The sequence below is a fragment of the Anguilla anguilla genome, chromosome 14, assembly GCF_013347855.1.
Source record: "Anguilla anguilla isolate fAngAng1 chromosome 14, fAngAng1.pri, whole genome shotgun sequence".
NCBI classification, from domain to species: Eukaryota; Metazoa; Chordata; class Actinopteri; order Anguilliformes; family Anguillidae; genus Anguilla; species Anguilla anguilla.
The window spans coordinates 27,820,713-27,834,533 of record NC_049214.1 but is presented as its reverse complement, the minus strand read 5'-3'; the positions used below and the strand labels follow the sequence as shown (position 1 = coordinate 27,834,533).

The 13,821-nt window shown below is 40.9% G+C and overlaps 1 protein-coding gene across 2 annotated transcripts in view; it reads left to right on the top strand.

Annotated features, from left to right (window-relative positions):
* The first annotated feature begins 945 nt into the window (after positions 1-945).
* Positions 946-13,821, top strand: part of myo1hb (myosin IHb) — a 32,074-nt gene continuing 19,198 nt past the window's right edge. Inside the window, exons 1-2 of one of the 2 annotated variants that reach the window (XM_035390881.1) lie at positions 946-1,120; positions 2,596-2,848. In XM_035390881.1, coding sequence (XP_035246772.1) covers positions 2,837-2,848 — 12 coding nt within the window. In that variant the 5' untranslated portion in view covers positions 946-1,120; positions 2,596-2,836. Of the gene's footprint in view, positions 1,121-2,595; positions 2,849-12,617; positions 12,671-13,821 lie in introns of those variants that run through there. The other variant, XM_035390882.1, reaches the window with a different exon arrangement.

Genomic DNA, 13,821 nt, shown 5'->3' with positions numbered 1-13,821 from the left:
CTGGTTCATCGTCGGACCGGCCGCTTCCGTGTCTGCTTACTGGGTTCAAAAATCCGCCATTTGCCTTTCACCAGCGGAGACGAGGTCTTTGAATTTGTGCCCGGGACTCGTGAATAGTGATTGCTTTGTTTGACTTCATGTGTTTTGTTCGACTTTCCATTCTCGCCCGTCAGGTTTGCTTGCCGATCGGATTTTGAGTTTGACTACTGGCTTGTTCTATTCGACCTCGACTCTTGTTTTTGCCCCTCTGTTTACCATACAGTGACCGGTTAGAGTGTCACCAGCTGAATTACAGGACACTATTTTGTCATTTTGCTTTGTTATTTCTCCTTTATTATTGTTGGAGGGTAACTGGGTAGAATTCAAAATCTCTGTTGGGGGTACGCTTTTCTGACTCTTGGTCTCAGATAAGAAACGGTCTACATATGACAGCCAACCCCTTTGTAAGCATATGCATGCATGCTGTGACACATTTCCCCCCTTACTTTTAGACAAAAAGTTGGTGAGGAAATGTATCGGGAATACAGACACTGGCCAGACACGGTCCGATGCTCAGAGCAGTGAGGCAAGTTAAGCATGAGAACAAAAGCATCCGAAGTACTGCTCACGGCTGCACTATCATGTAGATGCCTTTCTAGAATACATTGGGGTACATTGTGACAAAATTCTGTGGTTTCATACATATATACAATACATACGTCTATAGGCTAAACTGCTAATAGGCTACTTTTTTAAAAATGAATGTTTCCTGAGAGCCCATATATTGGAAATATATCTGAAATGCAAAAAATATGATAAATTCTGGACAAAATAATATATTGTAAATATATTAAATGGGATGATAAAATACAAAGCCCAGTTGATAAGCTGTCTGGTTTTTCTGCCGGGCGTATGGTTGTGTGTTCACGAGGTGCTGTGGGGCCTGACTGTGCTCCGTTGGCAGGCGACACCTCTCATGTTCATAAACAGGAGCCGCCTCTTTGATCGGGAGCGCAAACGCTCAGGCCCCGCGTCCGTGCCAAACGTGTTCGTCTTAACCGCCGAATGTGGCCTGGTGTCCTAAAGCACTCTGTGTTCATGCTACTGGAGGCGTCATTCTATACGTCTCTCACAACACAAGGTAAATATAATGAATTAAAAATACAGATGCAAAACAGTATGTTTGAGGTCATTGAAATTTTTTTTAAAGAAAAAACATTTGTTGCACATTTTTTAATGGCCAGACTGTAGATACACATGTGACAATAAAAAATATTTGGCTCATTCAAAATCATTAACAAACCCATGTACTAACCATTCCTCAAGCTGCTGACAAATTAAATATTTTATTCAATGTTCTCCATTTTGTCAGATGAATGCAAGCAAACAATTTATGCAAGCTAACAACAAGTCTCTTCTGTTACATTCAATTTTATTCTATGGTGTGCCCTAGCTAAAAACAAAAGTCACAAACGCAGGGGTGAAATAAACCAGGGCCTTGTCTACTGGCTGACCTCACACAGAGATGAATATATACCCAGTCCATCTGCTGTGATTACATCTCACCAGAAAGTTCCTTATCCAGAGCTAAAATCAGTCATAGAAATCACATTCAGAGCTTAAAACAGTCATAGAAATCACATTCAGAGCTAAAATCATTCATAGAAATCACATTCAGGGCTAAAATCAGTCATAGAAGTCACATTCAGAGCTAAAATCAGTCATAGAAATCACATTCAGAGCTTAAAACAGTCATAGAAATCACATTCAGAGCTAAAATCAGTCATAGAAATCACATTCTGAGCTAAAATCAGTCATAGAAGTCACATTCAGAGCTAAAATCAGTCATAGAAATCACATTCAGAGCTTAAAACAGTCATAGAAATCACATTCAGAGCTAAAATCAGTCATAGAAATCACATTCAGAGCTAAAATCAGTCACAGAAATCACATTCAAAGCTGAAATCAGTCATAAAAACCACATTCGGTGCTGAAATCAGTCATAGAAATCACATTCAGAGCTAAAATCAGTCATAGAAGTCACATTCAGTGCTGAAATCAGTCATAGAATCCACATTCAGTGCTTAAAACAGTCATAGAAATCACATTCAGAGCTAAAATCAGTCATAGAAGTCACATTCAGAGCTAAAATCACTCACAGAAATCACATTCAAAGCTGAAATCAGTCATAGAAACCACATTCGGTGCTGAAATCAGTCATAGAAATCACATTCAGAGCTAAAATCAGTCATAGAAGTCACATTCAGTGCTGAAATCAGTCATAGAATCCACATTCAGTGCTGAAATCAGTCATAGAAACCACATTCGGTGCTGAAATTAATCATAGAAACAGGCTGTAATCAGGCTGAAATCAGTTACAGAATCTGCTGAAACCAATTCACACCCAAAGCTCTCTGTGCAGCGCCACAGGGGAAACTGTTTAAAGGAGGAAAGGAGGACACCTTGACTGCAGTGCGTGCAGAGCCAATTGCATTATGGGACGGCCATAAATCCAAGCGACTAATATACCGTAGGTAAGGAGCGGTGTCCTAATTCATGTCTTTTTTCTCGTTCTCATTTTCTCGCCTTTCCTCTGGCTGTCCTTTTCGCTCCTAGTCTCAGAGCAAAGAGACAGACGCAAGTTAGCCCCAACGGACCGAATACGACCCGAACAGACCCGATTCTGCCAAACGGACCGAATACAACCCGAACGGACCCGATTCAGCCAAACGGACAGCACTCAACCCAAACGGACCAATCGACCCAGACAAAAACCGGACACAACTCGGTCTGGATTCAGTGCCAATAGACCTGATTCAGCCAAACGGACCTGTTAAATAAAGCAGCAAAGAGAAGAATGTACTCTAAGGTATAAAGCTTTCACTATTTCCTATGTCTATATCACTGTCTTTCTTGCTCCTTCTCTCTTTTCTTGCCCTTTCTTCTCTGTATGTAGGTGTGTATTTCTATCAAATTGTCAAATGTCTGAAACATCTTTTAGCAATGTTAGCACACAATCCGTACTTAAAAAACAACAAAATCATGTTTAGTCAAATTTTTCATCCAGCTAGTTGCATTTTTTCTTATTTCTCTATTTGACATTAGTCTGGAATCTATTTTATGGCATCTTGAGCAGCACCATTAGGACAGACAGTGCAGACAGTGTGTGCGTGTGTGTGAGAGAGAGTGTGTATGTGTGTATGCGTGTGTGTGTGTGTGTTTGAGAGAGTGTGTGTGTATGTGTGTGTGTGCATGTCTGTGCATGTGTGTGTGTATGCATGTGTGTGTGCGCGTGAGTGTGTGTGTGTGTGCGTGTGCGTGTGTTTGAGAGAGTGTGTGTGTGTGCGTGTGTGCATGCGTATGTGTGCATGTGTTTAAGAGAGAGTGTGTGTGTTTGTGCGTGTGCATATGTGGGTGCGTGTGTGTGTGCGCGCGTGAGTGTGTGTGTGTGTGTGGAAGAACTTTTGTTGCTGCAGGTCGGTGTCTCTTCCCTTCATGAAAGTATTCATTAGGCCGTGTGGTTAGAACCCTAATTACTCCTAAGATGTGTGGCCTTGAAACGACACGTTGTAATTGGTCGTTTTGCTGACCCAGGTAGACGCCAGTGAAGTCCCAGAATGAACTGACACAGCATAGATCTCCACTGCTCTCTGAAGTCTGGAAAAAGCCTTTCCCGTTTGTCTGGTTCGATGGTGTGTGTGTGTGTGTGTGTGTGTGTGTGTGTGTGTGTGAATGACGTGTGAGAGTTTGTGTGTGTGGAGCACTGTGTTGCAGTATGTCGGTCAGCAGCCATGTAAATACAGTCTGATTGGTTGATGCTCAATATTTGAGTGGACAGACAGACAGATGCTTTAGGTTGTATCTCTGAGCTCTGACTGTGAGATAGCACAAGGGAAGGGGATATCTGTGAGCTCTGACTGTGAGGGGACACGGGGGGGGGGGCTGTGAGCTCTGTGTGAGAGAGCACAAGGGAAGGGGATATCTGTGAGCTCTGTGTGAGAGAGCACAAGGGAAGGGGATATCTGTGAGCTCTGACTGTGAGAGAGCACAAGGGGAGGGGATATCTGTGAGCTCTGACTGTGAGAGAGCACAAGGGAAGGGGATATCTGTGAGCTCTGACTGTGAGAGAGCACAAGGGGAGGTGATATCTGTGAGCTCTGACTGTGAGAGAGCACAAGTGGAGGTGATATCTGTGAGCTCTGTCTGTGAGAGAGCACAAGGGGAGGGCATATCTGTGAGCTCTGACTCTGAGGGGACACAGGCTGCTCACCTTGTGCAACCTGGAGAGGAAGTGATGAGTCAGCACTCAGCCCCTAACTTAATGACACATTAAGAGGGAGAGAGAGAGACGGGGAGGGGGAAAGAGAGGGGCAGGGGCAGAGGCAGAGCGAGAAACTGGCTGATACAGACTTATCAATTCTATCATGTGTTCCTACAATCACCCTCTGACTGCAAGGTAATGGCATTTGTTGTGACTAAATCAGGTCAAGAAGGGTCAAGTGGGATGTGTGTGTGTGTGTCCTTATGGGGGAAATTGAAGACTCTCTAGCTGGGAAATATCAAAATAAAAGTTTTTTCTGTCTGTTGATAACACTGATATTGATTGTGGGTGTTAAACTGAACTCATGGATTAAATAGTAAAATGTAATGTGAAGAAAAATAACAGATTGTGTAGCTTGATTTGGAACAAGCCAAGTCCTTACCAAAGTACTGTTCAGCCAATCAGCTCACTTGTTAATTAGGGTCACAAATTAATTTAGAGAACAGCTCACTCTGAAGGTGCCCCAAGCTAGAGCCCCAAAAAGAAGAGGTGTGGGCTTGCCTCCAGTTCTCCTGCGATGGCTCCAGCTCCTCCATCTTAATCTGTGAAACTGGAGACGCTCGGTTAATGTGTACAGGATGCTCCCCTTTAAATTTTAAACAGAGGGAATGAGAGTGTCACAGTGAACCTGTCTCTGTTTGACCTACAGCACGCGGGAACATCCGTCTGTCAATCCAATCAGATAACAGCATCCTATACTGCCATCATATCAGATACCCTACAATATCGCCCGCACCATATCATATACCCCCATAAATATTCCTCAATGACTTCATACACCCCATGGTAAATCATACACTCCATATCATATCACATACCCCCACCATTTTCCTCCATCAGATCATACAACTCATATTTCATGATATACCCTCATATCATATAACCCATATCATATATCTACATTACGTTTTATACCCCCATCATATACACTTATCATATTATATACCACATTATATATATCATAGTTATCTGTTACCTGTTGTACACCACCATTGTTTTCCCCAACACATGAGGGAGTGGTTTCTTTGAATGGGAAACATTTAGTATGACAGGAGCAGGTGAGCGTTTCCATGGTGAGCAGGTGAGAATTTCCATGGTGAACAGCTGACTGTTTCCTGCAGCTGTTGTTTTGGAGTCTGACTCGCAGAATGCCTACCTGATGCAGACCTTCACCTGTACAGACAGACAGACACAGACTGAGACAGACAAACAGACAGACACTGACGGAGACAGACAGAAAAACAGACACTGACTGAGACAGACAGAAAGACAGACACAGACTGAGGCAGACAGAAAGAGAGACACAGACTGAGGCAGACAGAAAGACAGACACAGACGTAGACAGACAAACAGACAGACACTGACGGAGACAGACAGAAAAACAGACACTGACGGAGACGGACAAACAGACAGACACAGACTGAGACAGACAGAAAGACAGACACAGACTGAGGCAGACAGAAAGACAGACACTGACGGAGACAGACAGAAAGACAGACAGAAAGACAGACGCTGACGTTGCCATAGCGTCACACAGGCGGCCTCAGCGGCTCAGTTCCCGCTGTGCTATAAAATGGTCTTATTGGCGGAACCACCCAGCGCTGGCCTGATGAGTGGGTTGTAATTAGCCAGTAATGTATCCGTCTAATCAAAGATCAGTAACCGGACGCCGCTTTTTCGGGGGGGTACGGGGATCGGGTTTCACGCCGGTTGTGTTACACGCGGGGGCCGTAGACACTCAGGTGAGCACTGAATAAGATCCCCCTCCGTGATGTGCATGAATCATTAAGCCTGGAGTGCTTCCTGGACTGCGTTCTGAAAACACCTGGGCCCACCTGCCCCCGCAGCTCAGCTCACCTGCGTGAGTGTAGCGCCCAGCTGGCACGCGCGAGGGGTTTACCGGGGGCGAGGGACCGTCGGAGCGCAGAGGGGGGCAGAGGGAGCATGTGACCGGGGCAGAGTCCGGCAGCGTAGCCTTCGGGCGCTGTGGATAGCGAAGTGAGAGAAAGCCTCCACTGGGGAGCTGTGAACGCGCACCGGCATCATGGCTCTGGATATGAAGGTATTACCCATGGCTGTGTGTGCGTTTGTGCTTGTGTGAGTGTGTGTGTGTGTGTGTGTGTGTGTGTTTGTGTGCATGTCTGTGGTGTATGCGTGTGTGTGAGTGTATGTGTGTGCGTTTGTGTTCATATGAGTTTATTGGTGCTCGATTGTGTTGTTGGTGTGTTTCTGTGAGTACATGTCATTACAAGCATTATTATGGTTATAACACTGGCACTATTCCGTGTTTGTGTTCTTGTGTGCGATTTTGTTTGCGGGGGTAGTTCCATGTTTTTGTCATATTGGAAGACAATAAATTTCTATAAGCAAGTAAGTGACAAAATGATCAGAATTGCCATGAAATATGTGTCATGTTATTCATCAGTGATGACAATACCACCTAAAGCAGATATGTGATGATGTCCATGTGTGGGTTGTATGATGTTGTACATGTATGAGTTGTGTGGTGCTGTTTATGTGTGGGTTTTGTGATGCTCATTTGTCCAAAAACGGCTCTATAGAATAGTCCTTGTCATAATGCTTAAATTCCAGTTACATACACTGCTGACAATATGGTGTTTCTGCATCATTTGCTGTGGGGTGTAGATGGGAGTTAAACTGGGCCAAATTAAATTAGGATAAATCTGGAACAGTGTTCCAGCTTCTTTGACAAAATAAATTAAGTTGAAACTTCTGGATCCAGTATTGCTGGTATTACAATCCCAGGTACTTTTTTATGAATAGCATGAGTAACATGCAACTTTCATTGAAATGTTTTATTTAAAACAGTTCTGTTTGAACAGATGACAGGGAAATGTGTGCATAGTGAAAGCTGTTAGAAAATCTTCCAGATATTGTTGAGAAAAAAACAATTTTATGTCACAATTTTAAGGACGCTTGAGTGTGTAAGGAGCACACTATTAATAATTACGGTAAGCAAGGAGTAGAATTCCACGAGATTTAAAAGTTCTAAAGTTCAAACCTTTTAAAATTTAAGGAAGACCAAACTCATCTCCTCAGGAAATTACAGTCACATAAATCAGTGAGAAGGAACAAACACAAGCGGATACACACAAGTTCAATTTCCTGCTCATACTTGTGAGTAAAAAACATTATCAAGGCAAACTGTATCACTCTATATCATTAGAGAAAATATTTTGAAAATGAGGCATGCAACCATTTTAAATATTCTACCTCATTGACAGTAGTTTTCAAGGTTTACAATAGAAAGGTCTATTTTTGGGAGAAAACTTTAGGAAACAGAATCTGGTGTACGCCAAAAGGGGCTGTTGTGGCAGCAGAATTTAAATTTGCACTGTGGACTGTAAACTGCATTTGTCTCACCACTTTCCCTTTTGTGACTTCAACATTCAAAATGTCAACAACAGGGTGGTCCAGAAATCTGTGGTCCAATAATGTTCCAGCAGAAACTGGCAATGTTGGGGAAGCTACACTGAAAGTGTAGTTAACTAATTTATCAATTACTCGACACTGGGGGGCAATATTCAATCCAATGCACTATGCCAGTTTAAAGGCATATTTATGGCTGAGAGATTTACCGCAACAATAATTATCAAATGGAGTAACGATCTTCGACAGCATGTGGTGTATTGCCGGTCTTTTCATTGTTTTTTCTTTAATTATTCATGACGCGATAGTCAACATCCTGTAGATAAGACAAGCGATCAGCAGCAAGATTGTGCAGCTTCCATGTGATCATGTGATGTGTTTTTTGTCAATTGCAGGGAAGCTGCTATTGTTAGGCTATTTAAAACCAGTTGCCTGCATTTTTGTAATAAATTGTGAAAGGATGACAGCAATAAGAATTCCAAATAGTTTTGTTAGATTTTGACAGATTTTGTCTGGCTACGTACAAAGAAATTCCTCCAGCCTCATTGGCTGGTACTTCATCCTGCAGAACAAAACAATGACCCCAAACAAACTGCCTATGCAACGAAAGCATTAATCAATGGCAAAAAGTAGAACATTTTTGACTTGCCAAATGAGTTGCCTGATTTAAATCCAATCGAGCATGCATTTCACTTGCTGAAGAGGAGAATGAAGATGGGAACCCCCCCAAAACAAAGATCAACTGAAAGTGGCTGCAGTGAAGCCCTGAAAAGACATTTCCAAAGAAGACACCAAATGACTGGTGATGTCAGTGACTTGAAAAAAAAACTCCCTTTAGAGCTTGCTTTAGCTGTGCTTTTTTTTTCATTGTCCTGTTGCAACTTTCAAGTACCATCCAATGAGTTGTGAGGCATTTGGTTGGATCTGGGCAGATAAGATGTTCATATACTTTCAGAATGAGAAGTGAGCCAGTTCCAGGACCAGCCGTACATGCGCAAGACATAACACTATCTTTCAGAGATGAGGGCAGTGTTTGTATCATGAGCAGGTCATTTCTTTCTCCATACTTTCTTCTTTCCATCACAACAGGTACAGGTAATATTAATGCCATCTGTCCATAAGACTTTGTTCTAGGACTCTACAGTTTTTATGTAGTTTTTAGCATGCAGAAACGTGACTGTTTGGTTCTTCAGTGGTTTGCATCCAGCTGTGAAGTGTTCCTGATCGGTTTGACAGTTGAAAAGGGGTTTTTCTCCACAATTGAAAGTATTCTTCCGTAATCCATTACAGTGGCCATCCATGGTGGGGCTTAGAGAGTGAATGTGGTTTACAGTGGTGTATAGAGAGTATATACGGTGTGTAGATAGTATAAGCAGTTTACACTGAGGTGTTTCACGTAAAGGATCTCTCCCCTGCTTTTATTTATTTATACAGCAATTAACGGATCTGTAAATGTAGACCTTCGCGTACCTAAGTGTTTGAGTGAACATTTTGTCCAGTTTTCTTCTGCTGTCTTTATCAGGGCACGATTGGACAGATTTCACAGTCACCAAGTGTAAGGGAGCAAATGTGCAGTTTTTTTCTATAAAATCAACTTCATTTCAGTTTGTCTCTGTTAAATGTATATTGATATTATCCTACTGTATAGTCTCAATCTATAACTATTGTCCCAGCGATAATGGCCACGATATCTCCCGTAAAACATAAACGGAATAAAAAGCAGCCTGGATCAGTGTCTCACTGAGAGTTCCAGGTGCATTCTGGGAAGTTTCTTGTGCTCATGACTGGCCAGGGTCATGTCCCCATCATGTGACCTGACAAAACTGTTAAGGGCAGCATGTGGTGCGTAAATCCAGGCTCGTGTTACATTGTAACACTTCTGACCAGAACAGAGCACCTGGTAACTCCCTGTTGTAGCCTGTTTACACATTGAGATGAGAAACTGCTGACCGTCTGTATTAGCAGGATAAACCATAAAATAAATAAATCTTGACATCTCATTATGGGATGCTCCCTGTGCATTATGGGACACTCCCCATGCATTGTAGTGTGCTCCCTGTGCATTAGATGGGTTTCTCTGTAGTTACTATTAAGGTTTTTTATAAATATTTTATAAACATTAATAAATATTATTAAAGCTTGAAAATGTAGTATGTGTGTCAATGTATACGGTATAATGTGAGTATGTGTGCGGTGGGAGGTGTGTGTATTTTTAAGTTTGTGTGTGTGTGTGTGTGTGTGCATGTGTATATGAGAGACAGGCCAGTACAAAATTAGGAATTTTTGAATTTGATCTCATTCAATTTATGAATTGAAATTTCAATTGGAATGGCCACACCCCACAGGATGTTTTTTGACATTAGAATTAGAATGAAAAGAATTGGAATGGCAAAGAAATTCAACTCAGTCACACAACAACAGAACTTCATTATATCTGAGAGATAGTTTATCACACAATGCCAAAAATGGCATAATTAAGTTCCATAAATGATTCCCATCGATTCCTTCTTATGGAATTGCGTGTAATATTACTTTTCATCTCAACCTTATTACCTACTAGATTACAGTGTTTCACAATTTCTCAATTTACAGTTCACAAGCATTTCTCAACACTCAGCTCATTTCTTCAAATCTCTTCTCACAATTATTTGTGTTTTTCTTTTGCTGTTCTTAATAAGTATATGATAAGTATATAAGTAAAAGTAATGTGTATATATAAAATGCAGTGCAATTTTGAAAGCTGTGGTCATTGAATGCATTTGTCAAAGCCCTGAAAAATCATTCACAGTTTGGTTGTGCTAGCTGTGTGAACAGCTTTTGGTAAAGTGAACACAATATTGAAAATAGCTTGTAACGAATTGCAAAAAAAAAAAAACCTTAATAAATTAATATTCTTTTAGACTTTCATGTTCTAGATCTCATCAAGATAATTTTGTTTTATATTTAAACTCACATTCACATTCATTTCAAGGTGAATATTTTGCAGTAATCTAAGGCATAGCTTATTCACACATATGGCATATTGCTTAATTTTTCATCAGAATGAACATTACCAAGGTCAGACTCATCAAAATAAATTAACAGTTACACTATATATCATTTTTATCTGTTGTGAACTACTTTGAGCTGCTGTTATATCAATAAAATAATAATAATAAGAAGAAGAAGAAGAAGAGGAAGAAGAACTATTATTATTATTATTATTATTATTATTATTATTATTATTATTATATAATGTAATGTATTTGATAAAAGCTTTTCTGCCCTGAATGTATTTTCCTAATCATTTTTATTAAACTTAGTAGATAAGTTCAGTTTATGTAATAAAATTGCCATTCTGCTAGAATTAATGAAATATAATGGTATATATCATTTTATATAATTTTTTGTGGATGGGAACATTAAACATTCATCATAGGATGAAAAACATTGAATTAAATGAAGGCAAATTATGTTTCTGTTTATGTGTGTGCGCGCGCGTATATATACGTGTGTGTGTGTGTGTGCCTGTATATATATATTGGTGTGTGTGTATGCACAAAAGAGTGCGAGTGTGTGTAATGTGACTCTGTAGCCCAGCAAGACCTGTAGGACAATGGTGGTGGCTCTCAGGTGATGTCATATGAGACAGCTTGGATTTCCTGCCATCAAATTAGCTCCCCCTACCCTCTCCACTCACTCTGCTCTCAGCCTCTGTGCCTCTCATTTCCCTTTACGTCTGTTTGTTTCTCCTCATCAGTGTCAACTGTCATCACATGTCCATTACATTTACATTTATATTCATTTAATTACATTTATTTTTCCAAAACATGTTCATATGAGAGAGAAACACAGTGCAATCACAATGCAGTGCCACAAATGTCATCCTGTGTGAGTGCATGCACATGAGAGAGTTAGAGTGCATAATTGTGTGTGTGTGAGATGTAGACAATTTGTTTGCCTGCAAAAGAAAGAGACAGAGTCTGTGTGAGTATGCACGTGTGTGTGTGTGTGTGTGTGTCTATGGTTATGCAGGAGGGGTTTAAGCATGTGTGAGAGTTTGTGCTTGTGTGTAAGAGGGAGAGAGACTTATTTTCCTTACAGATATTATAATTATAATGTTCCTTAGTTAAAATGCTTAGTCTTTTCTTCTTTTTCCCTTCCTTCTACCAGGCACATAATGTTCTGTCAGTATTTACTGCATGTATTTCATGCCGATAAAGAATTTTGAACAGAGAGAGAGGCTCTGGGTGTGTGTGTGCATGTGTGTGTGTTTGTGCGTGTGTGATTAAGTGTGTGTGGGTGTGATCTATCGGTATCAGTAAATGCAGACGTGTTAATGATGAATGGGTTTTGCATGTCTCAGTGCCCTTGGAGCTTGGCGTGGTGTTTCCTGTGTCACAGGGATGAAAATAGCCCTGTTTTTCCCCAAAATATTCCAGAGTACCAGCTCCCCCGTGCCCTAGTAAATCACTCTACAGGGGGACACAGGTGGCACTGTCACAGGCTGCTTTCTCACACACAGCAAATAACGCTCCTCGCTGTCTTCCCTTCTCAGAGGTTATCAAAAACCTTGAGGCTAAAAGCTCATTCAGAAGGGTGGTGTCAGGGTCCAGCTATATTAGTAATGCTGACTTCCTGCTGTATCGGCCTGTTTTTACACACACCGACCGTCCCAAAATGCGGAGGTATCAGGCGTTCACACGCCTGTGCCAAAAAAATAAAAAATAAAGCTTGATGAAATAGCTGGAGCATTTGCCTTCCTGATCCTCAGTTCATAGGTGAGTGATTCCAAAAAAACACTATCTCCCTTCCTTCCTCTTTCACTATCCCTCGCCGCTGATCTGCGGGTTTCCGATTAGCGGAAGGCCCGGGCTCATGTGTCAATGTTTCCTGTCACACTGAGGCTTTTTGCTTTTCTTTAAATGGTTGCAAAACACTTGTTTTTTTAAAAAAGGATTAGGACTCACAGCTGGAGGGCACTGCTGGAGCTCATTCCAGGTAGGGTAGAAGACTTTGACTTCACCAAGACAGCTAGACAGATACAAGCACAGAGGAACATAATGTACTTTGTTTATACATATTTTGTCCTGGATGAGATTTAATTTGGGAGTGTTGATGTGATAGACTGACAGAACAATAGGTTAAAATAGGAGCCAGTACACATAATGTACATGTTGGTACTTGTGTAATATTACTGTATAATACTTGCATAATTTTTGCAGTGTAATATTTTTACTACTGAGTCTAAACAACAGATGCTGTGACTTTCTTTGAACCGCAGTTAAATTCAACCAGCTGATTCCGTCCTGTTCAGTTTCAAAATATAATCCAAAGCAAAATATATCAATAATCATAACACTGTATTGTATTCATAGAAGTGGTAATGGATTTAAATTTTGATGTTTTAAAAAAAATGTTTTTAAGTGACAATAGAAAACAAATTAAATATTTTTACCTCACAAACTCAAGAGTTATAGAATCTTGGACCGTTCACCTCAGTCTTCAATTTGATTTTGCAAGCTAGCACAATGTGAACATGGGATATTTATTCTTCATGATATTGCTCTTTCTGATATAATGTAAATAATCCCTGAAAACATAAAAAGCGTAATTAAGACAAATGAACAGCTTGAAAAAAATATGAGACTGCAGCTGTCGTTTGGAAAGAAAACCAGGACCTAGTTCGAAAACTCAGACCTCTCTGAGTTCAATAGAATCATTTTGATTACTGTTGGATTGTTTAAGTTAGTTTGCATTGCTGAAGTATGTTTGAGATTCTCTGAGTTTACTACATTTTTTATATTACACTTTAAGTAGTATACTGTTTAGTTTGCTACACATTAAACTACAGTGCCACAATAATCCAGGGGGGCTGAGTTGAGGCAATGCCTTTTAAGTTTTAGTTTCTTTTAGTTCCTTTGAGATATGCTGGATTGAAATGAGCTGAGGGTGACAGAGTGGTGCAGTGAATAACACTGTCGCCATACAGCGAGCAGGTACCGAGTTTGAATCCCGACCGAATGACATGCTTCGGGCTCTGACTCTGTGTGCTGGAGACCCTGAAATGCCTGTAGGTATGAATGTGTGAGTGTGAATGGCGTGTGGGCCCTGCAATGGTTTGCCAACCTATCCACTGTGTATTCCTGTCT